This window comes from Volvox carteri (genome assembly GCF_000143455.1).
Source record: "Volvox carteri f. nagariensis unplaced genomic scaffold VOLCAscaffold_56, whole genome shotgun sequence".
NCBI classification, from domain to species: domain Eukaryota; kingdom Viridiplantae; phylum Chlorophyta; class Chlorophyceae; order Chlamydomonadales; family Volvocaceae; genus Volvox; species Volvox carteri.
Genome location: NW_003307599.1, coordinates 446,019 through 472,418, shown reverse-complemented (window position 1 = coordinate 472,418; position 26,400 = coordinate 446,019). Strand labels below are relative to the sequence as shown.

The 26,400-nt window shown below is 55.7% G+C and overlaps 5 protein-coding genes across 5 annotated transcripts in view; 2 read left to right on the top strand and 3 right to left on the bottom strand.

Annotated features, from left to right (window-relative positions):
* VOLCADRAFT_96921 (uncharacterized protein) overlaps positions 1-612 on the top strand; it is a gene marked incomplete at both ends in the record, with an annotated part of 4,923 nt that extends 4,311 nt beyond the window's left edge. The window contains one exon of the mRNA XM_002955971.1: positions 552-612. Within this exon, the coding sequence (XP_002956017.1) occupies positions 552-612 (61 nt within the window). The remainder of the gene's footprint in view (positions 1-551) is intronic.
* Positions 613-2,461: 1,849 nt separating this feature from the next.
* On the bottom strand, positions 2,462-9,035 carry VOLCADRAFT_107016 (uncharacterized protein; the record flags this gene model as incomplete). Its single annotated transcript, XM_002955916.1, has 6 exons — positions 2,462-2,506; positions 4,113-4,206; positions 5,398-5,505; positions 6,070-6,102; positions 6,547-6,680; positions 8,940-9,035. 6 exons carry the CDS (start codon positions 9,033-9,035, stop codon positions 2,462-2,464), a joined length of 510 nt encoding a protein of 169 aa, XP_002955962.1.
* Positions 9,036-10,478: 1,443 nt separating this feature from the next.
* On the bottom strand, positions 10,479-11,035 carry VOLCADRAFT_119246 (uncharacterized protein; the record flags this gene model as incomplete). Its single annotated transcript, XM_002955915.1, has 2 exons — positions 10,479-10,628; positions 10,942-11,035. Coding segments are annotated over 2 exons (243 nt in total), but the record flags the coding sequence as incomplete, so codon positions are not given.
* A 962-nt stretch (positions 11,036-11,997) lies between these two features.
* Positions 11,998-21,113, bottom strand: VOLCADRAFT_66444 (uncharacterized protein; the record flags this gene model as incomplete). Its single annotated transcript, XM_002955914.1, has 11 exons — positions 11,998-12,261; positions 13,319-13,417; positions 14,079-14,222; positions 14,716-14,911; positions 16,088-16,173; positions 16,586-16,798; positions 17,454-17,562; positions 17,856-18,022; positions 18,370-18,497; positions 18,789-18,969; positions 20,748-21,113. 11 exons carry the CDS (start codon positions 21,111-21,113, stop codon positions 11,998-12,000), a joined length of 1,953 nt encoding a protein of 650 aa, XP_002955960.1.
* Positions 21,114-21,478: 365 nt separating this feature from the next.
* On the top strand, positions 21,479-24,494 carry VOLCADRAFT_83434 (uncharacterized protein; the record flags this gene model as incomplete). The annotated part of the gene is made up of 6 exons (XM_002955970.1): positions 21,479-21,682; positions 21,827-21,908; positions 21,998-22,113; positions 22,264-22,392; positions 23,051-23,244; positions 23,898-24,494. The coding sequence occupies 6 exons, from the start codon at positions 21,479-21,481 to the stop codon at positions 24,082-24,084; spliced, it is 912 nt and encodes a 303-aa protein (XP_002956016.1). The 3' UTR covers positions 24,085-24,494.
* Between the last annotated feature and the right edge of the window lie 1,906 nt (positions 24,495-26,400).

Genomic DNA, 26,400 nt, shown 5'->3' with positions numbered 1-26,400 from the left:
GTAGAGGGGGTTAGAGGGGGGTTAGAGGGGGGTTAGAGGGGGGTAGGCGGGTAGGCAAGCCGACCCCTGTTGGAATGCAACACGGGAACTGGTGGTGGGTGTGGATGGGTGGAACTCCCCCAACCCCCTTTCGTGATGCCGGCGGGGTTCCGAGGAGGCGAAGGAGAAGAAGGGCGGGTGGATGGGTGGAAGGAAAATGTTGGGGCGGCTGATGGTGGTTGGGGTCCGAGGAAAATGGGATGAGGTTTGAAATGGGTCTTGGGTATAGCATATATCATATATGTGTATATGCATATGTGCATTATTTTACTTATTTTAACTTGTTTAAATTTATATTTATTTTGTAGTGTTTCTAATGTGATGCAGCTCACAGCCGAATAGTTAAAACCCTAAATCAGTTTCTTTCCCCTGACCCCCCCCTTGGGTTGTGTAGTGAGCTGCTAACTAGCGCCTCAACGGGTAGCATAATGAACTGTACGACATTGTGTATTTGCCAACACGCGCAGAGTATTTCTACAACGGCATACCCCGTGTTCCTCCTTGCTCCGAAGCCGGCTCATCGTAACAGCGGACCTGCGGAAGGAGCGACAGCGGCTCCGAAACCCCCAGTAATCTAATCCACGGGAGGTAGATCTCGATATCTGCACACACACACATACATATATACATATATACATACAGACATAACACATACACATATAACACAGCAGTTGCTCCGCTCAGCAGCAGGAGCGGTTATTATTAGCTTCGCTGGTCGCGGTTGTGACTGTTTCCTACGTCGTACATCGTACTACTATAGCAAAAGGTGCATGGAGCGCCACGCGTCGATTGCATACATAGCATGGCATTTGACTAAAAGGACTCCCACATGGTAAAGGCACAAGGATGGCCCCAGATGGTGCTACCAGCCGGCACTACCACCTGCCAGCGCAACTGCCGGATTGATTTTTATTGGTGGCGCGGGATGCGATGACGGCGTTATTAATAACTTAGGGATTTGTGTTTTGTATTATCATGCTCTAATATATGCGTTGTTGTATACGGGGGATGGAGGGAGGCAGGCGGACATGTTCATGCTCATGCGTTTCGTTGCCGAAACCCCCCCCAGAACCACGTAACACCTATTTTACGGTATATTTATACGGCCTCGCTATATATGGTGGTGGCAGAAGGCAAGCAAAGAGGGGAGGAAAGAGAGGCCCCAGCAGAGGGCGCTCTCTCGGGCAGGGTGTGTCGTATATGTGTGCGTGCGTTTTCACGGGAGTTTTGTGTGGTGTACGGCATATACCTTAAGCAGGAGGCATCGTTAACTGTGTCGTGTCGTAGAGGATGTGTACGGCGCGATGTGATGTTGAGACGCCGTGGTTTGCTGCTAGTAGTAGTAGTAGTGGGCCCATGTTGCGCAGAGATGTCGCCGCCGGGATGAGTTGGCCCCATCTGGTGGTAGTGTGGTCGTGTCCCCCCTCTGGTGGCCGCGTGGTCGTGTGCATGGGTAGCGTGGTCGTATGCATGGCTCTCGCCCCGGGCGAGGGCCCTGGGGGGACTGAATCGCTCGGTCACCGTCACGGGTCGAATGTCGAACGAGGTAACCACGGTAACCACGTCGTGACTATGATGGGGGCGGGAGCCCCGCCGGTACGTTAGAGCCCCTGTGCTGCTAGTCGAACATGTGATGACGCTCAGCTATACTCGTTTTGCCTTGTGTGGATGGCACGGCGTATATCGGGGCGTTGTAACTTCCTAGCTAACTTGCAGCGCTCCAGCTCTTGCTCGCCACCTGTCGCCACCACCACCACCACCACCACCACCACCACCACCTGGCTACTGCGGAGCTCGGCGCGCTTTGTGTGGGTGAAGGGGGAGGAGAGGATGGTGCCTTTTATTTAGCTATAGGGACGGTGGGGGACAGAGGCGTGCGGGCGGGGGCGTCATGGCCTTGTTGGAGAAGTTGTTATAGCGTAGCTGTTTGACGTTCCTGCCTGTTTTAGACTGATGCTCCACAAATGTGGAGGGATTGAAAGACCCGAGTGATGGGGGGTGAGCGGCCGATAGCCCGGCCGCTCACCGACGGAAGTACAGCAAAGCGTAACAGATTAAGCGAAGGCTTTATGGCGAATACCGAATCACGTAAGCGAATGAGAGCCATGTAACGGCGTCTCATGCTCGTTACAGTAGCCCTGTTTTGGTATTTGACCAGGATCCAGAACAGAAAAGCGTCCGCTCGCGCGGTCGTAAATTTCCCATTTTTAAATTTTTCTGTCAAGATGTTCTTTCCTTTCCATTATATTGCACGTGGTATTTTGCGGGCGAGCGACAATACAACTGTAGATCGTTGCAGCCTGTGGTGTTGGGGGTGTTTTGAGGGAACCAAAGTCATCACTAAAGGGGATGTCAGCCTACGGCCTTAAGCTCCAACGTAATTATAAGTTACTTTTTATTGTCGGGCCTAAGTCCGATTCCGTCAGACACCGGTTGCGTGCGGGTTGCAGTTGCAGGAGGCTCCTTCCTGCGTGTGTCGGGTGGGCGACCACACCGGTTGCTTGCTTGCGGCGTCGGGACCTCTCGCGAACGCCACGGAGTTGCACATGCGGCATCTGCGTTTACTGATATTTTTGCCAATTTTGGCGATATGTTGGTAGGCGTGTTGGGTGGCGTCGGGCTTTGAGGGGGTGTCCGCCGACTGCGAGTGTGTTACCGAACTTCGCTTCTCATTTATTGGAGCCGCTTTACGGTCAAATATTGTGCCACATTCTTTAATTCGGCACACAAAAAATGAAGCGATGGCAGGATAATGTAAACAGGAACGGTAACGAACAGCCGAATTTCCATCACCTGCGATGTGAATGTTTGCCTGTGTGGCGGTCGGAAATTCAGCTCGGCTGCCGGGGCATCCATCCGGCTTTAAGGTAGTAGTGCTACTACTACTCTAGTGCTACTACTCCTACTCCTACTACTACTCAAGCACGCAGAATCGCTCACACACAAGTACACCCTCCACCCTCCCATCTGGGTTTAAACCCTCACGTCGCTCTCCTTCCGTTGCTCATTTGTAGATTGACGACGTTGACTACGCCAGAGCTGCCGCAACAGTGAAAAAACGGCATTAACAGCTCTTTGAGTTGTTCGCAGAGAGCTGACAGCTCCATCATAATAGCTGTCCAGCGACGGCAGAATGAACGTGAGTTAATGCATGCGCAACCAAGCATCCGCAAAAGATGTAGCAAACTTTGCATGTCACTGGGCATACAAAGCCGGTCGAGCAGCTTTTGCTGATGACCAATCTGTACGACACCGTACGTGAGGTGGCATCGGCGGATGGTGGCCAGTGGCAGCGGGCGTGAGAGGTGGCGGCGTTGACCAAATCTGCGTGTGGTGGTGATGATTTGTCTGGCGGTGACTTGAATGCTCCGAAACCCATTGAGAGGCATCGGACGCAGTTTTTTGCCCGGCGGTGTTGTGGCTGTAGACTTGGCATATAGCCGCCCAGCTTGCAGCATGTACGGCAGGGAGCGGCTGAGTGAGCAACTGACAGCGCCGTCATCACAACGTCTTCGCGCCGTTACCGGCGGCCCCCCTGGAGGGAGCTCCCTGTTTGGACTCCCAACTCGTCCGCAGGTAAACCAAACACCCGACAAGCCACGGCCGTTGTTGATCGTCCCAACTGCGGCGCGGTGCAGCAAACAGGTAAAACGACAGTGTACGAGTTACTGTACTGTATTGCTGTACAGCCCGGTGGGGTTCGGGTGCGTATTTTCTACGGGCAATGTTATTGAGCTACGGTACATGCATTGTATCTTGAGTAAATCCACCCAGCGAAACACTTTCTGCACCAGATGGATGAACCGCGGGTGGTAACGCGGCCCCTACCTATCTATCTATCTATCAGTCTGTTTGTCTGCCTGTATGTATGCATGATTGGCTGGACAAATTCTCTTCGGCAGCAATCTGTCGACTGTGAAAAAAACGGAAAGATTAAGCCTTTTATGGCGCCATGGAACGTACGGTACGGTACGGCACGATACGGTGCATGGTACACCGCATCACACGTAGATAGGAGGCACAGTGCCTCTAACGGCACTGTAACCACCCACGACTCGTACTCCTCCCCTCACCTCGTCTGATGAGATTCCCATGGCGGTGGCTGCTGCCTGAAGCACATGTGGCAACAACGCTGGTTCGTTGCGCCCTGGCCTGGCTTTACTGGGCCTGTACAATCGTCAAGAGGAAAGGCCAGGGATGAATCCAGGGATGGATCCAGGGATGAATCCAGGGCATGGATCCAGGAGTGACGTAGGACCAAGGACAGCATCTGGCAGTATAGCCTCTTTAGGCAATTAACAATCCACTAAGGACAGGGTTTTAGGGCTTTACGAGTAGAGGGCCAAACATATCATAGGACTCGGCGAAACGCCACCACGGCTTAGCCTTTGAGGCGAACCGCCCGAGAGCTTGGCTCACAACCCATCCCAAGCCCTCAAAAGCCCTTCAGAGGCCGTGGCGGGCGCGAGGCGGTGGCGGCGGCCAAGCTATGGCCTCCTGCTGTGCTCAGTTCCTTGTGTGTGTCAGGAAAACCCCCTCAGAACACGCAAAAATAAACACTGCTGGCTGTAGCCAACACGGACATCTTAGATATCTTACTTGATGGACCTGGGGACCAAATACGGCGCATCGGTCTCGATCATTAGCCGGTCTCGCGGGATGGAAGACAGCAACGACGCCAGCTCCATGCCCCCCCGCTCCGGTCGATCGTCGCATATCCTGGGGCCAAAACCGGCAAAAGGAAAAAAAATGGAAACCGTCGAAAAAACGACAAGAAACCAATTGGCAGGGTGCCCGGCCGTCGTGGCAGAGCCACAACAGAGCCACAACAAGCATCGAAAGCATAAGGCCCCATGCTCCGCTCTCCGTGCTTGGCGTAACTCACTGTACGGTGGGTCAGGTACGGCACCACATTGGCCCCATGGTGCCATGGATCCGGTGGGATTGCAGGAAACGGGGCAAATAGGGGGCTGTAGCACAAGCCAGGCAACCCCGGTGATCGCCGACATCCCTATCACATCGGGGGGGGGAGGTGGTGAACTGGAGGAAGGGCAGCCTTCCCCTTCACGGGTGCAGAGGACTTCCGCCCCCGGGTTTCTAGCGAGATAAAAAATGGAATCCACCTCAGTGAGGTGGCCTGCCCGCAACGAAACAAACCGCTAAGATACGAAACAAACATTCCATAACAATAAACCGATGACGATGACGATGCTGCTGCTGCTGCTGCTGCTGCTTCTGATGATGATGATGATGATGATAATGATGAGCGACGACTGAAAGAACGGACAGCAGCAAAGCAAAGCCTCGTTGCGATAGTAAAGAACTTCTTCTTCTGAGGGGACACAGCGATGACCTCACCATCCCGTGATGCCGATGTACAGGCCCAGCTCGAGGAAGGTTTCCAGCTCTCGACGGCTGCCGGTGAAGCAATGAACGACAGCGGCAGGCGGCAGAGGCATGTGACGGCTGTGGGTGGGTGCATTAGCAAGGCCAGGGGGGACGAGGCAAACCGCCAGGCCACGCCAGGTCAGGCCAGGCAAACCGCGACAGGTAAGATTTGGTGCAAGATTCGGAGCGAAAGAGGGCGGGTATGTATGCAAGGCTTACGTGTCCTTGCTACGAAGATAGCATACAACGAGGAAAAAGGAGCCGGAGGTGTGTGCGTGTGCGTGTGCGTGTTTTCGTGTGCGTGTGCGTGTGTGCGTGTGGGTGTGCGTGTGTGTGTGTATGTGTGTCCACAGGTATGGTTTGGCTCCCCGACAGTCCGGTCGGTGGTCGGTGAGGGGGAATGTGCAGCCGAGATCATTAAGTCTATGATTTGGAACCCGGAGTGCGCTTCGGAGGAAAAGGAAAGCTCAAATCCCTAGATTTTGTGCCAAAGGAAGGACCACGGTTTGCCAACGCAGTTAGCCGTGGCTCAATTGATCACAGCCAATCTTGGAGCTATTGTAAAGTAAACTCGATTATGCAATAAATTACATTACAATTAGCCCTATATACGTGTAATGAGATACCACGCATCTTACAAACCTTAGAATCTCCGCGAAGCGCTCCCCGGCGTCCCTGCAGTGCATGAACAACGGCCGGCCTAGCTCCTTAGCGAGGAGCACTTGCGCCTCAAACCATTTCTCCTGAAACGCGAAGACAGGGCATCAGCATCAGCAACAGTAACAGCAGTCGCATCATAACAGCATCAGCATCAGCGACAGCAATAGCATCAGGGACAGCAGCAGTAACAATAGCATCAGTAACAACAATAGCAGCAGTAGCAGCAGTAGCAGCAGAGGCAGAGAAATTTGAAAGTCGGGAGCGACACTGGAGGAAGGTCACTTCTCAGGCGACAGGGGCAACACGAGGTGGACCCCACACAAGGAACAGACTCACCACAGGCAGACACGTAGGAAAGAGCTTTACAGCACATGGCACAACGGCGTCGAAGTCCCCCATACAACCAGGCTAACCCCCACTGTATCGTGCCGTACGATGCCGTACTATACCGTACCGTACCGCACCCCGGCCTCCACCTGGATTTCTGGAGGGCTGAAGTTGCGGTTGAAGTCGAGTCCACATTCCCCGACCGCGACGCAGCGAGGGTGAGCTACCAGCCGACGGAGCTCCCCCAGTGTTGAGTTGTTACAGCCCTGGAGCAGAACGCCGTACAGTGTTGCGGGTGGGCAGGATGGACCCATGGGTCATATACACACACGTTCGGCATCAGCAGTCCGGTTTTCATCAACAACGCACCAAAGCAACCCGCCCTCACCCCCCGTTTTGTCGGCTTCGTTCCCTAGGTCCCCTAGGAACGCGATTCCTTCAGTAGGCTCGAGAGCACATAATGCCGCACATAACATAGAACACCTTGATAAGCCGTTTTCCAAACTTCCGCCTGACAAAGAATCTTTTAGATGTGCACAGGAGTACATCAAGTTTTCAAATTTACACAACCTTATGAGAGCATTCTATTGTCTGCTGTACCCGCACAGCCACGTAAGAAACAAAAAGGCTGCTCAGTTGCCATCCTGTGGTACGGTACGGTACGGTACCATGCGGTGCCCCACAGCCCCACAGTGCTCCACTGCGGTGGTAAAATACTGGCGGCGGCGGCGGCGGTATGGTGGCTCTATGAGAACTGGAATTTTTCGTAGCACAATTTGGCAGCACGCGCCAGCGTGGGGATCTTAAGCCGCGTCCTCCGTTTTGACTCCAATTAAAAAATATATAGTACAACGTACGGAGGTACGGAAGTACCTTGGCATTGTGTGGATGGACTCCGGCAGTGAAGTACAACAACGGATAGGTGCTGTGCTGCTCGTCACACAGCCGTGCTGCAGCCGTTGACGTCCGTACACACGTGCCCGTAACCACCAACGACCGCACGTTGGCGTCGTTTGCCCGCTGCAGCACACTCGCCAAATCCTACACGTGAACAACCGCGGGAGTACGTTTCTATTAAAAAAAACGTTGAATCAATGAACAGGGGGAAAGAAGCGTCGAGATCTTCTGCCGTTGGGGGTTCACGCAGCGAAGGCTTTTTTCCGCTGGCGTCCTTTTCGGCCTCAGGTTAGCTACGAGGAGCATGGCACCGTCGTCATGATGCGTTCCAAGATTCAGGCATGCTGCTGGGAAGTGCACAGCGCAGGTAGTGCAAAGCGACGTGAGGGGGACCTCGTGTGTCGCACGTACACCTGTTCAGGAGTTTGCACTGGGGGTAGTCTGTCATCATAACATATCCTTGTGAGAATGGTCTCGTGAATGCACGGCACCGTTTCCCGCCGCCGCGCGTGGCATTCTTCTCCGCCCTGCCTCATTACGTGTGTTTTCAAACACCACGAAGGCAATGGACAAGGCCCGGACTTAGATTCCCGTAGTTTGGTCCAGTCTTCCATGGGCCCTCGAGCAACACCCACCGAGTGGAAGGAAGAGTCTACCAGGTTAACGCCAATGTCAACAAGGGGAACAGGAGATGGGAATGCCGCCGCCTGCGTGAGTTGCCCCTGAGTAGGCCGCCGTCTCTCTGTCGGATTCGCATTCGAACTTGCGCATGCTTGTCTCTCCGGCGACTGCAACTGTTTATGCGTCGCCATTGTATTCTCTTCTGCTACTGAAATTTGTGTTTGTCCGATCGCACAATAGAGTCTCGGTTTACTTGCTCGGGCATGCATATGTCGACAGCAGGAGGCGCGATAAAAGGAATATAAACTCTGCATTCCGGCGCACAGATCAATAAATAAAATCAAAGCAGCTTCTCCGATGGACGCAGAGTCCACGAGAACTGCTTCCAGGTGCCAGCGCTGTACTCTGCAGGCCGTGCGCCCATCCCCTTGACACATCGCCATCCAATGCTCCCCAACAAATAAATAACGCATGTGTGAGTCAAGAGACGCAAAACCAAGTGGACAAGCGCTGGAACAGCGGGTCCGCTTGCCATCCCCCACGACGGCGAAGAATCCGTCCGCAGAGAATCATATGTCCCTCAGTTTTTCACTAGCGACGCCTCCCATCCCATCCCATCCTACCCAGAGATTACTCCCGGAATGCGTGATAGGAGCCCTATAGCAGACGCGAACTTCAAGCATCAGATGTCCACGGCAACCCCCTCCACCATCCTAAGGATCCTCCATTCCTAGCAGAGCAGAACATCCACACGTTCAGTGCACGGCCCGCTGGCCTGCAGGCTCTTATTACTCTTCACGAGCCTGAAGCCCGCTGTCACAACCACACGTTCCATGTGCACCGCATTCCCTCACATTTTTCCTTCGACGGACGTAACTCGTGACCCCGGAAACGCGGGGCCCCACCCTGACACTCTTAATAAGCTGCCGCTCTCATAAAACCGCCACACGGGGGAGGGGAGGGAAAGGGAAAAAAACCTTAAGAGTCAAAAAAAACCATCACCTCACCGCTGCAGTGCGGGACCACGAGCAATGCAGGCCCACTTCCCTTCCCCCCTTAAAGAGGATAACAACGCCATCACATTCGAGGATAACGCCATCCATAACAACAACGAGGGCAAGACGGACAGACAGACAGACAGACGGACAGACAAGCAGGCGCGAGTTTTTCGACCTCTTTATCTCCAGGGCGACCGCTCCAGGAGGACAGAAAGTCGCTGAAAGCAAGGGAGGGACATGACGAATGAAGCTCCTTCCCCGTCGATTAAATGAAAAAACAGCACACTATCAGTCAGCATTGCCTTATTCTCACAGCACCTGCTTGCTCAGCGCTTTGATCTTTTCGTCAGATTATTTCGCTCCATCGGGTACCGGCCAGTAAGACGCCGCATATCACCACCTCAAGTTTAAACCCACCGCCTTCCTCCCAGATCCGCAAATCCGCGTGTTACGAGCCGCTGCCTGCCGCCTAGCCGCTACCGTCGAGCAGTGGCGGCCAGAGTGCCGCCTTTTCCTGCTCCTATTTGTACGCATACCACGCGCATCCCGCAGAGCCACGATGAACACACAAGACAACAAGCGTATCAGCTGCCTATCCAGCTCTACCCAGCCCTTCAGGTACATTTTCCTTTATCGACCCAGCGCCCACAGATAGACAGACAGACACACAGACAGACAGACACACAGACCCTTACGCGGAACACGCACACTGCCGATCTGCCCCACTTCACCGCTTTCCCCAAGTTCCTCTTCCAAAAATAAGAAGCAGCAACCCCCCTCTCTAATAGCGCCCGCCCGGCCGCAGTCGCTTACGGCTCACCACTCCTCACATGCGACCGTACACTCACTCACTCACTCACTGCGCGCCAGCGACGTACCACCATAAACTCACACGCGCCGCAGCATCAACAAAGGCGGACATCCATCCGCCCCCAAAAGCTCAACACCACCAGGACTGCTGCTTGCACGAGAGATGTCTCCTACCAGTCCAAGAACGAAAAAACCTACCACGCCTAGCCAGGCGGCACGCACGCTCTGCACGCCTACTGCCTTCCCCCCCAACAACCGAGCTCAGAACCCGGGGCCCAGCCAGCACAGCACCATTCCCACCCACCAATTCCCCTTAATAATAAAAGCAGTACCCTACCCGGGCAGCTCACTCTTATTACATTTGTGCAAAGACTTTGGAGAACCTTTGGTTGTCCCCCTTCTTGAACCCCAACCATAGTTTGATGACAACCCCAACTGCTGGGTGTTAATATTTTCCCTGTATGGTAAATTCTCGGCCTGGTCGAGGAACAGTAGTAGTACGTACAGCAGCTTGGAAGGTAAAGCTCCGTGCCCTGGGCCGTTTCCGACTTTAGGCCGCAGTGCATTGGTGTAGAGAATGCTTCACAATGCGATTAAAGAGTACTTAGCACACTCACACCTTTACCTTTATACTCACACTCACACCTCTATACACCACTCACACCACCCCTTAGCACACTCACTCACACCAATGCGCCACACCACCCTAAACCACACCACCACGCCATTCCATTCGCCTCAAGTGCTGAGCGCCTCCAGCTGCTTCCTCAAGTCTTCCAGCTCGGCCCGCATGGAGTCCAACGCCTGGGGGTCCTCCGCCAACTTCTTGGTGAGCGGCTCCCGGACCTTGACCGCCTTCTCAAAGTCCTTACGGGCCTTATCCTTGGCCTGCAGCGCACACGAGGAAAAAGGGAGAGGCGGCGGCGGCGGAGGCAAAAGGCAACGGCAGCAAGGCGGGGGGTCCTTGTAAATAAGACGTGCCAACCGCCAGTCAAATCGCGACGTGAGAGCCATCTATCTACTCGGGTGTCCTACGCCAGTCGCACGTTGTCGTTCATCCAGTCTTGACTGTGCCATCCTCGGAAAGCACAGCTCCCGCCCTCCAGCCGCACACAGAGACCCACACCCGCAACCCAGCCCCAAAGGAAGAAAAACCAAATAGCCGCTCCCCACCACCATAAGCCCCACCCCACCCCCTCACCTTGCCCTCCAGCAGCTTCCCCTCCTTGTCATGTGTGGGCTCACCGCTGGTCGGGTCAAACTGGCTGTACTTGTCCGCCAGAGCTTCCTGCTCCGAAACCAGCCAAAGAGAAAGGACAGAAAAACCAAAGTAGTAAGAGGATGTGCCGTACCACCAGATGGCAGATAGCCGGGTGGGCAGAGGTAGGCAGAGGTGGGTAGGAAGAGGAGCGGAAAAAAACGGTGGGCAAGAAAAAGGATTGGTTGGGATCTCATGTTCATCCTTGGCGAGCCAACGCACACAAGGCAACAACGTGCACAAGAGCAGCTGGCTTTGCGAGGAGGCTATCGTAGCTTCTCTTCCCCCCCTCACACTTCTTTACTTCTGGCGCATCGGTCTTTCCTTGGCATCACCTTCACACGTTCGTGCTTCGCGGGCCTCACACGCACACAAACAGAAAGTTAGCTTCTCACGCCATTCTTTACCTGCACGGAAGGCAGCGCGGCAAGGCCTTCCAGCTTTTCAATCTCCTTCGCTTTCCGCTCCACAGCTCCCTCCAACTTCTTGCGCGCAGCGGTGGCGGCCGCTGCGGCCCGCGCCGCAATCTCCTCTCGCATCGCCGCCGGGTCGTCCAACTTCCAAACAGCCTTGCCTGTAATAGCAGGCAGGCAGGCAGGCAGGCAGGCAGGCAGGCAGGCGGGCAGGTACCATGTGAAAAACAATCACCCACGGCTAGCCACGGCGGCAAAAGCATATGTTGGTTGAAGGGACATACATCACACCTGACACGACTTAGGGTTTCACCACACGCACAGCAAACAGGCGGGCATGAACAACTCGAGAACCCATCACTCAAGTAGCAGATTTCGATTCATATGGCAAATCGTAGGAAGAGAGACCCCAACCGGGGGAAACTCCATAACGGCCTCCAAGCCCACCGACCGCGCCACGGGAATTTCTTCTTTTGCTCCCCCCCACCTTTCCCCCCACGCACACGCAAACACACAACACGCACACACCATATACATACAAACATACACACATACACGCCCTGGTAGGCCAGAGCGGCTTTCCCCCCTACATATATAACCCCTTTCCAATCCCCTCGCTCCCGCCCCCTTCCCAGCCGACCGCCGTACCCTCCGGCCGGTCCTCCAGCCGTACGCCCAGGTCCACTAGCGTTTGGTCTCGGAGCCGGTCACAAGCCGCCAGCACCTCCCGCGGCTCCGCGGCCGCAGCTGCCATGGCGCACACCTCCTGGCGAAACGCCACCAAGGCGTCCAAGTAGCGGCTAGTGCCCGCGCTGACCTTGGCCGAAGGGCTCGCAAGCTGCCAGGTTGACTTGCCTGCGGGGAGGTAAGGGGAGGGGAGGAGAGGCAATCACACGTGTGCATGTGTTTTACCCCGCCCTCATTCTGGAGATACGTCACCCCCCTCCACAAAGGTGTAATCACGGGGCCCCCATACATACATACATACATACATACATACATACATACATACATACGAGCACTGAGGGAGCCAAAGGGCATCAGCCGAAAGGGCAGTCCGAAAAACCCCTTGCGGTACAGAAGAGACAAAGAGACAAACGAGCCGATGCGCTACAAAGCACGACTGCCGCGTGCGTGTGGCTGGTGTGGGACAGGCCAGCGCCGGGCGGCACGTGTGGCTGGTGCTAGACGAGGTCGGTCCACGTAGGAGGTGAAAGGCACACAGGTGGTGTGAAAAGCCCAAGCACGAGGATGTGTCGACGCCCACGCCATCGATCAACCAGGCCGCCAAGCAACTCCTCCCCAAGCAAGCCGATTAAAACCTTTAGATTAAGCCTCTAGCTCTAGGTCACTGATCAGGAGGGGGGGGAAATGGTTTCGGTGCCGCTCGACTAGCAGCAAGCAGCCGAACCCAATCCCATTCATCACTCAATCATCAAATCACGCACCGTTAGGGCCGTCTTCCATTCGTACCCCCAAATCGGCGAGTGCCTGGTCTCGGAGCCGGTCGCAGGCCGCCGCAATGTCCCGTGGGTCGGCCTTGGCCTTGGCCATGGCGCGCACCTCATCGCGGAAGGCTGCAAAGGCGTCCAGGCAGCGCGGCGCCATCTCGTCATTGGCGGCACCGCTCGCGGCGGCCTCGCGGAAGCCGAGTCTGTGTGGGGGCGGGAGCGGGATTCGAACCTTCACCCTCTACGTGGGTCCTCTTCCCTCTTCCCCAACAGTACTCCCTTCCCCTTCCTCTTCCAACTGATCAATCTTTTTCATCCTCCTGACAGATAGACAGACGGACAGACAGGCAGACTGACTGGGTTGTGGTCTTTACAGCTCACACAGATATGTACAAACATCCGGCCCACCCACACATATAAACATACACACAAACAACCCCCCATAAACACACGGACATACCTGTCGCCAGGACCGTCCACGAGGCCGAACACGGACAGGATGCGTGTCACGTACGACGCCGCCTTGCGCAGCAGCAGCGGCCGAGCAGCCCCCACCTCCTGTCGGCAGTGTTCAGAGGGTAAGCGGAGCATTGGGGCGGTGCTGTGGCGCCACCACATTACATTACATTACAACAGATGAGGTGTGTTTAAGTGGCCCAGACGCCTGTAACAACACCCTGTAACAACACCCTGTAACAACACCCTGTAACAACAACAACAACAACAACAACAAGATGAGATGGATTGCCGAATGCATGGCACCCTCGGTTGTAGAGAGTGAGAGCGACCGGACGGAGCAAAACCCATCCATCCATCGAGAAACGGCTCTCAATGATGCACGCAAGATACCATACACATGAAGACCGTTTGTTCTTAAGCAAACAAGCAATCCGACATGTGTATCGATCAATTGCAACGGGCAGCTGAACAGCTCCCGCACTCAACGCCGCCAGAGCCCCTCCCTCGTCTCACGCGTCTTCCGCTGCCACAAAGCACCGTAAACGACATCCACCCACCCTCGTCGTGGTGGTAATGGTGTTGATCATGGTGATGGTGACGGTGATGGTGACGGTGACGGTGATGGTGACGGTGATGGTGATGGTGACGGTGGTGGTGGTGGTGATGGTGATGGTGATGGCGGGTTGTGGTCTACCCACCCACCTACACGCCTACACACCTACCCACGACATACCTACCACGTTGCAAGTCACCTTACCTTCTTTTCCAGGTACTTGTTGACCGCCTTAATGAGCTCCGAGAGGGCGTCCATAGCGGCGGGTGTGTTGATATTGTCCCGCAGCGCCAGGTCCACTGCCGTCTGGGCTCCCAGAATGCGGCTGTTGAGCTCAAAGTCCTCGGGCTGCAAAAGCGAAAACGTGCGAAAACGTGAGGTAGGTACCGGACGTGTACCGGGTCGTAGGGGAAATTATGATGACGGAAAACGTGCCCAGAGACGTTATTACTTGTACGCGAAAATGCCACACAGGCATATGCCAGCGTGAATGGGGCGCGCGGGACCTGTACGGTACAACGGAGATTGGTGGAGTCCTAACTAGGCAACGCAGTCCCACCTGATCCTACCCGATCCTGTTCAGGCTCAACATAAGGCCCACTGGGGTTTTTCCACCCCTAGCTCCTGAAGATCCTAGGTGCGTGACATGGCGGGGGGAACCGAGGGGTCCCCAACACATACAGGACAACAGACAGACAGACAGACGGACAGACAGACAGACAGAAAGACGGACGGACACAAGCGACAGACAGAGGCACACAGACAGACAGACAGACTGACTGACTGACAGACAGATGTACCACAGACAGACGGGCACAGAGGAAGACAGAGAGAAACACACCTGCCAGCGCTGCTCGGTAGTGCATATGTCTTGCCCCCGCACCGCCGCCTCCACGTTCTGGAAAAAGTTCTTCAGCTGCGCCTCACGGGCCTTCATTTCCGCCCGGGCCTGCTCGCCGTACATCATCGTCTTGTTCCAGGGCTGCAGGACAAACATGAGCCGCAGCTGCCGGGCGTTGAACGTCTGCAGGGCCTCCCTGCGCGCGCAACCGCCCCGAAACCACACCACCGGATGGCACATGCGAGCCATCCGTCAGCGGCTCCGAAACCACCCTCGTAACCCGGGCTGCCGTTCCACAAGTGGAACAGTATACAATAACAATATTGGACAATCTCCAGCCCCGAAACCATAATTGACACAGTTTCATTTTCTCTGACGAGACGAAAGGCCCGATTTGCTACGATTTGAGCCTGGTGTGGTGCCACATGAAGCAAACCCACCTCCAAGCACCGCGGGATGGGATGGGATGGGATGGGAATCAATCACGTGATGCAAAAAGCAAAAGGGCCAACGTCCTCAATATGAGAGCAAGGAGAGGGGATTTGGGGAGCACCCCCCCACACACACACACACTACTGCATTCAAAATACCCCAATTGGGTGGATGTGCGGCTGGGCGGCAGCACCGGCTTCAAGGGCCCCCTCCTTCCCCCTTTCCAGGGAGACGAGAGAGGCCTTCGCCGGGCGTGGAGCTGCTAGCTTGCTAGCTAGCTAGCTAGCTAGCTCGCGCCCAAGTAGAGAGCGAGAGCACGAGAGAGAGGAAACCAAAGAGGCCGCTCCCCCGGCCGCTCTCGACATAGCTCACGTGATGTCGCACTCTGGTGTACCTTCTCGCATCTTGCCCCGGCAGCCACGTCTCAGGCAGTGCGGGGCGGCTGCGTTGTGCGTTGTTCACCCTTTTTTACTCGTTATATATACATATATACATATATATGTTACATCACATTATATATTTGGATTCTCCCGCAGCGACTGCTACGGGGCCCTACCCTCGACCTACCCTCTACACTTAACCCCCCCACACACACACCACACACCACCCACCACCACACCCACCCACAAACCCCCGCTATCTCCCGCCCCCCCAAGGACACACACGCTCACAATCCTTCCCCCCTGCCTGCCCCCTGCCCCCTGCCCCCTGCCCCCTGCCCCCTGCCCCCTGCCCCCTGCCCCCTGCTCCCTGCCCCCTGCCCCCTGCCCCCTGCCCCCTGCCCCCTGCCCCCTGCCCCCTGCCCCCTGCCCCCTGCCCCCTGCCCCCTGCCCCCTGCCCCCTGCCCACTGCCCCCTGCCCCCTGCCCCCTGCCCACTGCCCCCTGCCCACTGCCCCCTGCCCACTGCCCCCTGCCCACTGCCCCCTGCCCACTGCCCACCTGATGGTGATGAAATTCTTGAGGGACTTGGACATCTTCAGGCCCTCAATGTGCAAATGACCGCAGTGCAAAAAGTAATTCACCCACTGCTTGCAGCCGCTACAGAAAGGGGGGGCGCCCCCGGGAGGGGGTGTACGGAGGGGCGCGCGGCGGAACCAGGTACGTGCGAAGCAGGAAATGTCACGTCGCGCACAGCACGAAACGCGAAACAAGGTCGACGAAGGAGGGCGGTGGGCGGACACATCATGCAGGGGAGGAAGGGGGCCCGAAAGGCGCCCAACCCAGGACGGGGGGTTGCGCCAGACTTAAAAACACCCCGATTTAATACCCTCATGACGTGTCACGTCGCTAACCCCTTCCCCACCACGCCCTCGGCCTCCTCCTCCTCCTCCTTCCCACCCCTCTTCCTTCCCCTCCAACACCACTCCTCCCGAGCCCCTTCTTTCCCCTCTCCCTCCTCCCGCCCTCCCTCCCACCCCCCTCCTCCTCCCCCTTCACCCACTCCGTGTGGTAGTACGCCTCCGCCTGCGCCAGCTCGTTGTCGTGGTGAGGGAACCTGAGGTCCTCCCCCCCCGAGTGCAGATCCAGTCGGGAGCCAATGATGGTGGAGGCCATGGCGCTGCATTCGATGTGCCAGCCGGGGCGGCCCTGACTCCAGGGGGAGTCCCACACGGGCTCCCCGGGCTTGGAGGCCTTCCACAGAGCAAAGTCCTAACCCGGGGGATGGGGGGTTGGGAGGAGAGCGGGGTGGGAGGGGGAAGGGGAGTGGGGGATTATACGGTGCAAAAAGAAGAGAGTCCCGGGCAAGGAGGTTGGAGGGCTTACGGGAATGAGTACATGCATGCGTGCATACATACATACATAGGCAGGCGGCTGGCAGAGGTTAAGGCCTGACTTCTGCTCCCGGTGTGTCCGGGTTCAAGTCCGCCTGCCAACTCCTCGGGTATTTGAGAAGTGTTGAAATGGGAGGTGGCTCCCCATCTTATGGACGGTGTAGGACGTGATAATATCAACTTGCTAGCTGACCAGGAACTTAATTGAGGCGCCGTTGATCCGCTAGATTTGGTTGGATGCTGGTGGTGAGTTGCTGAACCCAACGAATACATTCTGAAGTCGGAGTGGGTGAATGGATTAGGGTGCCCCTCTCGCAGGGGAGAGCAGGGAACTGCCTCCAAGGGAAAGGGGGCCGCTGGTGAAGCTTAACCACCCTGTAACTACATACATACATATACATACATATATACATACGGGCATACATACATATTAGGTTGTGTACATGAATACTATACATACATGCGCATGTTGTTAATCCCATCAGCCCTCCTAAATGTATGTATGTGTGGATATATTAATTTGTTTCACAGACCTGCAGACTCCGCTTCTCCGACGTCTCAAAGTTGCTCTCGCCCTCCGCCGCCAGCGCAGCGCTGCCGACAGCCCACGGGTTCAACTTGCCGTACGTGTGCCCGCAGGCCCTGCGCCCCGCAGGGACATACATACATACGTACATACACACAAACATGTGTACATACATCACATCCAGACATACACTCAACCTTCAAATCGCCCTCTAGCGAGATTGCATCCTTCCGGCCACAACCCCGGACCCCACCACCCTCCGTAACCCGACTCCTGGGAACCCCTCTGTTCCCCATCCCTTATAGCCAAGCGCATCCCGGCCGGGGGCCCCCCCCGCCGTCGCCGTACACGTCCTTTTTTTAAATCCCCTAATAGCCCTCCCGTACGATTCCCTCCGTGTAAAACACACCTGAAGTTTTGCGTGTCAAAGTAGACGGAGCCGTTGGATACGTACGCCATTCCGTTGTCCAGAATTCGTTGCACGTAGTTGACGATCTCCGGCATGTACTCGGACACACGGGTCAGGACGTCGGGTCGGCGGCAGCCCAGCGCGTCCATGTCCTCCAGGAACTCACGCTGGACACGACATGATATGACATGATATGACATGATAAGTCATGATATGTCATGATATGACATGATATTACATGATATTACATGACATCACATGACATGACAGGAGGGGGAAATCATATTACATGCCATATCAAGAAAGACTGGGAAGAGGGAAACGACGTGACAAGGGACGGATCGAGGGAAGCACAAGATTAGCATAACGCTAACGCTGCTGTTGATGTTGATGATGGTAGTAATGATAATGATGATGGTGACCACCACCAGCACCCCCCCGACACCCACCACCAAGGCGCCCCCTACACACCAGCTTCCCTCCCCCACACGCAACCCCCCACACACACACGCACCTCGTACTTCGCGGCGTGTGCGCGAAACACCGACGGATCCGTAACCGCCGCCCCCAGCTCCCTGTCCAGTGCCTCAGCCACGTAGTCACCCCCTAGGTCAATCAGAGCATCCACCGGTGCGGAAGCACCTGATGGGCCCATATGCGGAGCAAGGCGGAGCAGGAGGAGGAGCACGAGAGGGCGCGAAGGGCGAAGAAAGTTACCCCGCAAAGGGTGCAGCCGCAATAGATGCAGTAGCAGAGGGAGTGCATTGTAAAGTACTGTGGCAGTAGTTGTCCAGCGGTAATAGCGGGGTAATAACGCCCGCGCCGTGAAGGTACGCTACCCCTCTCCCGGGGGCCCCCGCCCCCCACGCACACACAAGCAAAGCCGTGCAGACCGGGTCCTGCGTCTGTGACAGCTTCAAAAGCTCTCTAGACCCGTCTCTAGCAGCTGTAGGGCCCGGGGAGCAGGCGCCACGGCCTTTTCCAGCTCCAATGAAGAAGCTGGCGACGATCTGCTGGTCATTTTTTCACCCAAACCCCCCTTCCGTCGGCCGGACGATTCCATCCTGGCATCCGCCCCCGCCCTCTTCCCATCTACATGCCTTTCTTCCGTGTGCTTTAGCCACCCCCCATGCTCCAGTACTCAACCAGGCCCATGCCCCGCTATTCAACCAGGTCGGTGATCCAACCCAGGTTAGGCGCCCAGCCCTGCGATGTACTCCCGACTCGCAGCCCCAAAGACCCACTCCTTCCACTCCAGGCACTTCTTCTTCACACGTCCCCTCATCGAGACCTACGGAGTACGTGAACCCGTCGGGGTCCAGATGATGATGAAGCTCTCTCTCCCACACTCTCTTCACATGTCCCACACCAGGCTGGCAAACCACCGCTCACACCCATCACTCCAGTTCCTAGTCGCGGCCCTCCCTAGGCCTCCTCCCGCCTCACCCGCCGCTTGAAATGCCTCCAAGGCCGCCAGAGCGTCCGCGGCTTGCTTGCGCTTGAGCGCCTCCCCCTTCACGGCCGCTTCTAGCTCAGCCACCTTGCGCTGAGCAAACGCCTGTTTCTTGTCGTCGTCCGCCGCCTGCGAGCATGGCAGCGGCAACAGCAGGGAAACCATAGCCGCCAGCACAGCCGTGAATGGTTACGTGTGCATGTCCATATCCATAAATCGCATCTCAGAAGAACCATTGTCAGTTAGTTCCATGGGGCTGTCGTTGCTTCTGCTTCTGCTGCCATTGCTTCTGCTACTGTTTCTGCTGCCATTGCTTTAGCTGCCATTGCTTCTGCTGCCATTGCTTTTGCTACTGTTTCTGCTGCCATTGCTTTAGCTGCCATTGCTTCTGCTGCCATTGCTTCTGCTGCTACTGCTTCGACTATGCGTCTATGCCACGTACGCTTCTGGGATGTTCTAGCGGATAAACGCTTCCTCCGGTGATCCCCTCCACCCCCTGCTGTACCGCGTGGACGTGCCTGCGCCTTCGCGTCTGCTGTCCAACCGCCTCGCCAACCGTACCCCCCTTTCCTCCCGCCGCCACCCTACGGGTTGACACGTACCTGCACCTCACCCTGCGCTTTGACGACCTGCGCCTGCAGCTCATCCACCTTGCTCTGCTGCTTTGCGATGACGGCCTGAATAGCTCCCGCAGCGTAGGCCTTCACCTGGGGGTGGATGGGCACGGTCCATGAAGCACCATCCTCAGGCTTTTACCGGACGCCGCAACACAACTGGGCGGAGCTTTGATAACTTGCAGCATACGATGGGGAAATGCAAAGAATCAACTGCCCGCATCCACGGCGGGTGAAGGGGCGGTAGCGCACAGCACGGGCGCGGCTGCCTGGAGTTTCTGGGGAGGGGCCCCAGCGGAAGGCTGCTGGTACTACTAGCACGCAGCTTGTCCCGAGCCCCATGTATGGCCTGTGTTTGTGGGACCTGCTAGAAGGCCCTGGGTGTGGACTGCGTAGCGGTGTCCAGTCAGGTCAGGTCAGGCCAGATGGAAACCGGTCAAACTCGGGGGAGTCAAACTGGGTCAACTTTTCTTAGCTGCTGCGCCATGATTAGACCAGCTTCCGATGGACCGGGATCATTTTGAGCTGGATTGCAATCCGCTGGGTATCAAAGCAACTGGGCGGGAATTGGTGCCCAAGAGCACGGCAATATATCTTGTGGTATGTTGTGGCGCCACCACTGTCCTTCCGTCTTATGCCATGGTGGCTGCCTAAGAGGAGAGCAGCAGACGCTGTCCATCAAGTTGTATCCCCCCAACTCCAGTTTCTGCGGGGATTCTTTGGACTGCCTGCAGGCCGCTAGCGGCAAATACACTTGCAGGCAACCCCTTCAGATTATGTCTTTCACGATGAAGGTAGCAAAAGGGTTTTCTGGAGTGAACATACCTCGTCGGGGGTCTTGCCAGAGCGTTTGTACTGCGCCAGCAGGTAGTTCCGGCGAGCGCGCAAAATAATTTTGTCATCCACGTCGGTGACGTTCATGACCATCAAACAGTTGTAGCCAAAGTAATCCTCCAAGACGCGACGGACGATGTCGAAGCTTAAGTAGTTGCGCGCGTGTCCCATATGCGCTACGTCGTAGACAGTCGGTCCGCACGCATACCAAGTTATCTGTCTGCTGTTCGGCCCAGCTACCGGCACAAACGGGACTTTTTCGTCCACGAAGCTGTTGTAAAGCATTAGCGGTGCTGTTTGCGTCCCATCGGCGGCTGGCGGGTACCATTCGCGTGTGATTTTTGTGTTTGATGACATCTTTTTGTGCTCGAGGTGTATTTGGTAAGTGATCACAGGGAACGAAAAACTCTGTGCGGCAAGGAATAGCTCCCTATGGAGCCCTGAGACCCGTGCTAGGTGCCGAGCAGAAGCAGCAATGGCCGTCCCTAGCGTGAGCATAAAGAGCCAAGCTTTTTATTTATGATCTATAATTTGTAAACTGTTTGAAATACGGTTGCACCCATCAACATCACTGAAACCGAACAAGGTACACCAACCTTCCTTGTCTTCATCAGTACTTCAGAATCGATATTGGTTTTTGGATTCGTGTGACGCTACAGTGCATATACCTTACATCGTTTTACATCTTCTTGTTACTCCATACTCCAAACTGTCAACCGGTCATGCAACACACACTCCGCCCGTGCTCCCTTCGGAACCACCATCCATTCCATAGCTTGACTGGTGTACGATGCCGCAAGTTGACACATCACTGTAGGGCAGGGCCCGACTCGGCCTTTGGAGAAGATGTCTTGGCAAGACTTAAAGCAGCCGAGGAGGAAGCTGCTCGGCTTCGAAAGGAACTCGCAGCAGCGCAAGCAGCAAAGGTGTGCCTCAAGGGAAAGCACTGGACGTTGTTCTGCGCCCATGACCACGCAACCTACAACAGCATCTCAAACCAGACGGGACCGTAAGGGTCGTTTAAGAACCCTACAAAACAACATATGGCTCTGCTACTCCGGCTGTGCTAGCAGGGTGGTCAGGACCCAGTAGAAAAGGAAGGCAAACCAGTACGTATCGACTCCGTGGACAACCGGGAAACCCTCTTTGGAGGTAAGACCCGGGGAACAGCGGAGCCTGGTCTCTTGACGCAGGCCGGCCCAGGACTTGAACCCCCTTACTTGGAGCTGGAACACGCGCAGGCGGCCCTCGCACTACGTGGCTGTCCGAGAAGGACGTGGAATTTTTCAGCGGTCCTGCGGGCGTCCGTGAGGAGGATGCCTCCACAGAAGCGCCAGAGTATAAGGCAACTGTCCAGGTACGGGAACACATCATCAGAACACCTGCTGTGCCGTATCCCTCACACGCGAGCTATCGGGCCGCCGGTACGTTAGTTCCTTTCCTGAACGCCGTAATCGACCCCGTAGCTAACTTCGTTCCCTTCGCCTCCGTCCTTTGGTGCATGCAGCGTCGCTTGCTTATCGGCGGCGTGCTGACGTTGGGGCTCGGGGCGTTCGCGCTCATCCCCACCGAAGCACTGAGGCCCAAGCCCAGCAAGCCCATGTACTTCTACTTGGTCCCTCTGCTGCGAATCCAGGTAAGACAGATTGGACCGATATGGCTGCATTACTTGGTGTCTTGCTGCAGTGGGAGAAAGGGGACCCAAACACTTATTAGGTCGCGTGGGAGCTTGTCACAATCTGACGTCACACATGCTGACGCCACACGTGCTGGCACTTGCATGGGTGTGTGCCGTAAGGCGAGGAACCGTTCTGCGAGTGATAGCACGTGAAAGCTATCAGCAATGTTTTCGTCGTTGTCTCAGGGTTCCACATCTCGCTTGTTGAGGAAAAGGGGAACAAACGAAACAGGTGCCTTTCCAGCAGGAGTTCTGCGCCCCAGCTACCATCTGCATGTTCCAGCGCCATTTTGCGATTGTAACAGTGGACCCCGATCGGGTCGGGATCAGGGTCAACCCGCCTTAACGCGAATGGCTAGACGCCCCGGTGACGGCGTTCGGGCATCATACAGATGTGCCCATGTTATCCACGCCTTGCCTCGCGGCCCCTACATCGTACTCCCGTCCTCCTGTTTTCCGGCTGACTGGACAGCAGCAATTGATGTTATCTGCATTATCTGCATTATCTGCATTACGCTTTTGAGTAACTTCCGTCCCGCCACCCATGGCCTTCTTTCCGCCCCCATGGTCGTTTTTGTCCCCGGGGGGTCTTACCGTGATCATTTTCCCACTTAAGGAGCTCCTGGTCGACTGCCGTGCCATTATCGAGGATGCGGACTGGGACCAGCTCCGCCAGGCGTTATCTCGCATTGAGGGGCCCCCCAACAACGTCCGACAAAACCTTGACAACATCATTGCGCTCATACCCGAGGCAAAGACCGCAACCCGTGTTCAGGAGCTGTCCGCGGACTTGTACGAGTACCTGCGCAGGTGGGTTGAATGCTGGAAGCCCTTCCGGAATCTGAAGCCGTGAAGCCTGATACCACTGTGATTGGTTGAGCCGTTGGGACTGTGCTTGCGTCGGCCTTTGTGTGCTGGCCGGAATCAGCGCTGGCCGGACGTTGCCGTGCATCATCTTGTTGTATGAACCTGACTCCGAGCCTTTGCAAAGCCATCCGAGACGTAGAGCGCCACCGGGCCTTCTCTGTTATTGTTATTGGGGTACCACGAGGGGTAGCGCGAGCAGGTAAGGCGGTCCATCTGCGTGCGTGCGTGTGGGTGGGTGGGTGCGTATGTGTGTCTGTTGAACGTCTGAGCCGTGCGATGGAGCCGGGCCGTTGAATAGGGCCAGGCGGAAGACAGTGATGGAGGAAAGCATCTGAGACATTTCTGTGTTGACATGTGGTGTTTGCGTATATGATACGGATTATGTGAGGCCTTTCTTGTCAGGCTTTGCTATCCAATTATCGCATATATTACAGTATACAATACCAATCAATACCAATACAACGTCCATGGCCCCCCCGGCTTTTACGGACACAACCGCACTTGTGTGCGGAACTTGTAACTTGTAACTTGTATTACAGTGCTATAGCCGTGGCTCCGAGGTGAAATGTCGTGTTCCCTGTTTTTGCCCCCCGCAGCCTGGACTACCAGCAGTACTTTGATGCGATTCCTCAGAAGGCAATCAGCGGTGCGCAGAATGCTCAGTACGCCCAATTCAGCTTGTCAGCGCTGAAGGCGGCACAGGGCAAGTTGGGCGAGCTGCTTCTTCTGGTACCTAGGGACCAATTAGACCTGGCACGCGACCAGCTGGCTGTCGGGTATTAGCCGCCTCGTCTAGCAACGCGACCAGCTGGCTGTTGAGGGCTTGGCTTGCAACCGAGACGGCGTCAGGTTGTATGGATCAGACGTGCTGAGCTGGTCGGTACGGCGACTTGAGCGCTGCTCGGATGGTTGCGGTATCCATCCATCCACTACTCAAGAAGGCAACGTTGGTGCATCGAGCGTGTTGGCAGTCGCGGAAGAAGTGGGTTGCTTGTCTTGTTGACGTGGATGAGAGGTATACGCGATGGAATTCTCGGGAGTGCGTGCGAGAAAGTTTGCCATTGGTCGTGGCAGCTATATGCAGTTTTGGCGTCTGGCGCGTACGTGTTTCACGAGGTGGCCTGCTAGCTGTGCTAAGCCGAGTTACCTCTAAACATGCGCGAAAGTGTACTTGAAAGCCTTTTTCAGCAGTCCTCCTGTACTCAGCTTTAACAAGACAGCTGTCGCAACGGAAAAGATAAATAGAATTGGATGGTATCCTTAAAATTATAGCAAATCATTGTGAACACTGACAACTTCATGTCGGGTTCGCTCCATTATGTGCCGACCTGGCCAAGCGCTAGCTATGCATAGCGCTTATTGCTCAGTCCTGCCGTGGTGCGTTACAGTAGCTAAGCCGCCAACCGCAAGCACAACTCCGTAGCAAAGCAACCCGTTGCGAAACCCCCTCCCAACACCAACCCATTGTGAAAGTTGCATTAGTGGCCGATAGTAATGACAGTTACCTGTGTTGCACCGTTAACGAATCTGCAACCTCAAGCGCCCCGACAAGAGCCACGCGGGCGACCCACCCGAAACCAGCAAGGACAAACCAGGGACCGCTGCATTGTGGCAACCCCCGGGGTTGCCCTGGGTGGGTGGGGGGAACGACGAGGCACAGAAAATTGATGAGAGAACGCACCGATACGGGTACTCCAAACTTAAACCCATAATAAAGGACAATTAGTACGATACCGACCCGTGGGTGGGTGGGTGGGGGGGTGGGGGGAAACTAGAGGACACTGTCCCAGCAGCGGGACACACCTCTTGGTAATAGTCAAAACAACGGCAGTTAAAGAACCAATGCGCCTGTGGGACCCAAGTAGGAGCTCGGCGTCCCTTGCCGTACTGCGGTCCGGCACATGCATGCATGCATGCGCCCTACTTCCACGCACCACGGCAGTTCCTTCGCAATAACTTGCCTATCTCTACACTCATACTTCGCTTCGAGAAGTCGAAGCTTATTGCTCAGTCCTGCCGTGGTGCGTTACAGTAGCTAAGGCGACAAACGGAAGCACAATTCCGTAGCAAAGCAACCCGTTGCGAAACCCCCTTCCAAAACCAACCCATTGGGAAAGTTGCCTTAGTGGCCGATAGTAATGACAGTTCTTGAAAGGACCCACAAGTGCACGATCACTGGTTGGTATAGGTCAAGAGGGTCATCACCCATGCCCCAGCCGCGGTGCTGTCTTCACCATTATGCTCTCGAAACCTCCGCACTCTTCCAGCACCCAGCTGCTGCACCAAGCTGCAATCCGCACGGTTGTTAACGGCAGCGGTCACACCTTCAGAGTGCAGTGAGTGTGTTCCAAAGCGCGGAGACAGCCCTGCCTCCACAAAGAGCCTCCACAGGGGGCCCGGAGCAGTCTGTATGGTTGAGTGGGATGGTTGTGTTAAGCGGCGTGGTATGCTGCTCCAAGCTCAGCATGCCATCCGAGTTGGCCACGACCCAGCGGAGGGAAGGGATGGTGGTGACGATGCCGCACAACCCATATCGTGTCCATCGGTGCCGCTTGCAGCACACACGGACCACTACAAGTGGGGCACGATATGTGTATCAGGGTCTGCATTTCAGGGGTGGCACTGGCACAAAGTTGGCGCCGTCGGCAAAGTCCACTGGGAATGCAATCGTGTATCATCTTGGCGGGTGGATACCCCTTGGGTGACCCCGAGTGGACGGGACTATGCCCTCTTTCAGTAACACAGACTAGCTTGGACGAACGGAAAAGCTGCAGCCAAGACTAAGCTATCACTACTACTACTGTAATTATTACGATGATATGATGACTATTATTATGGATTTTATGAATTTGGGCCACCAGGTTGCATGAGGCCCGAGAGACATGGTGAACCACAGCCGTGCATGGTGGTGGTTGCATGCATCAGGGCTTGTCCGATGATTGCGAAGGCGGAAACACCACCCAGCGACATTCGCACCCTGTCGCATGTCAGTATCTGGTGAAATTGTAAGGGGGAGCATTAGGTGACTGCTGTCGATGTGACTAAGGCAACTGCAAATTATCCTCGTGACCCCACGGTCTGGCCAGTTGTGCAAACAAA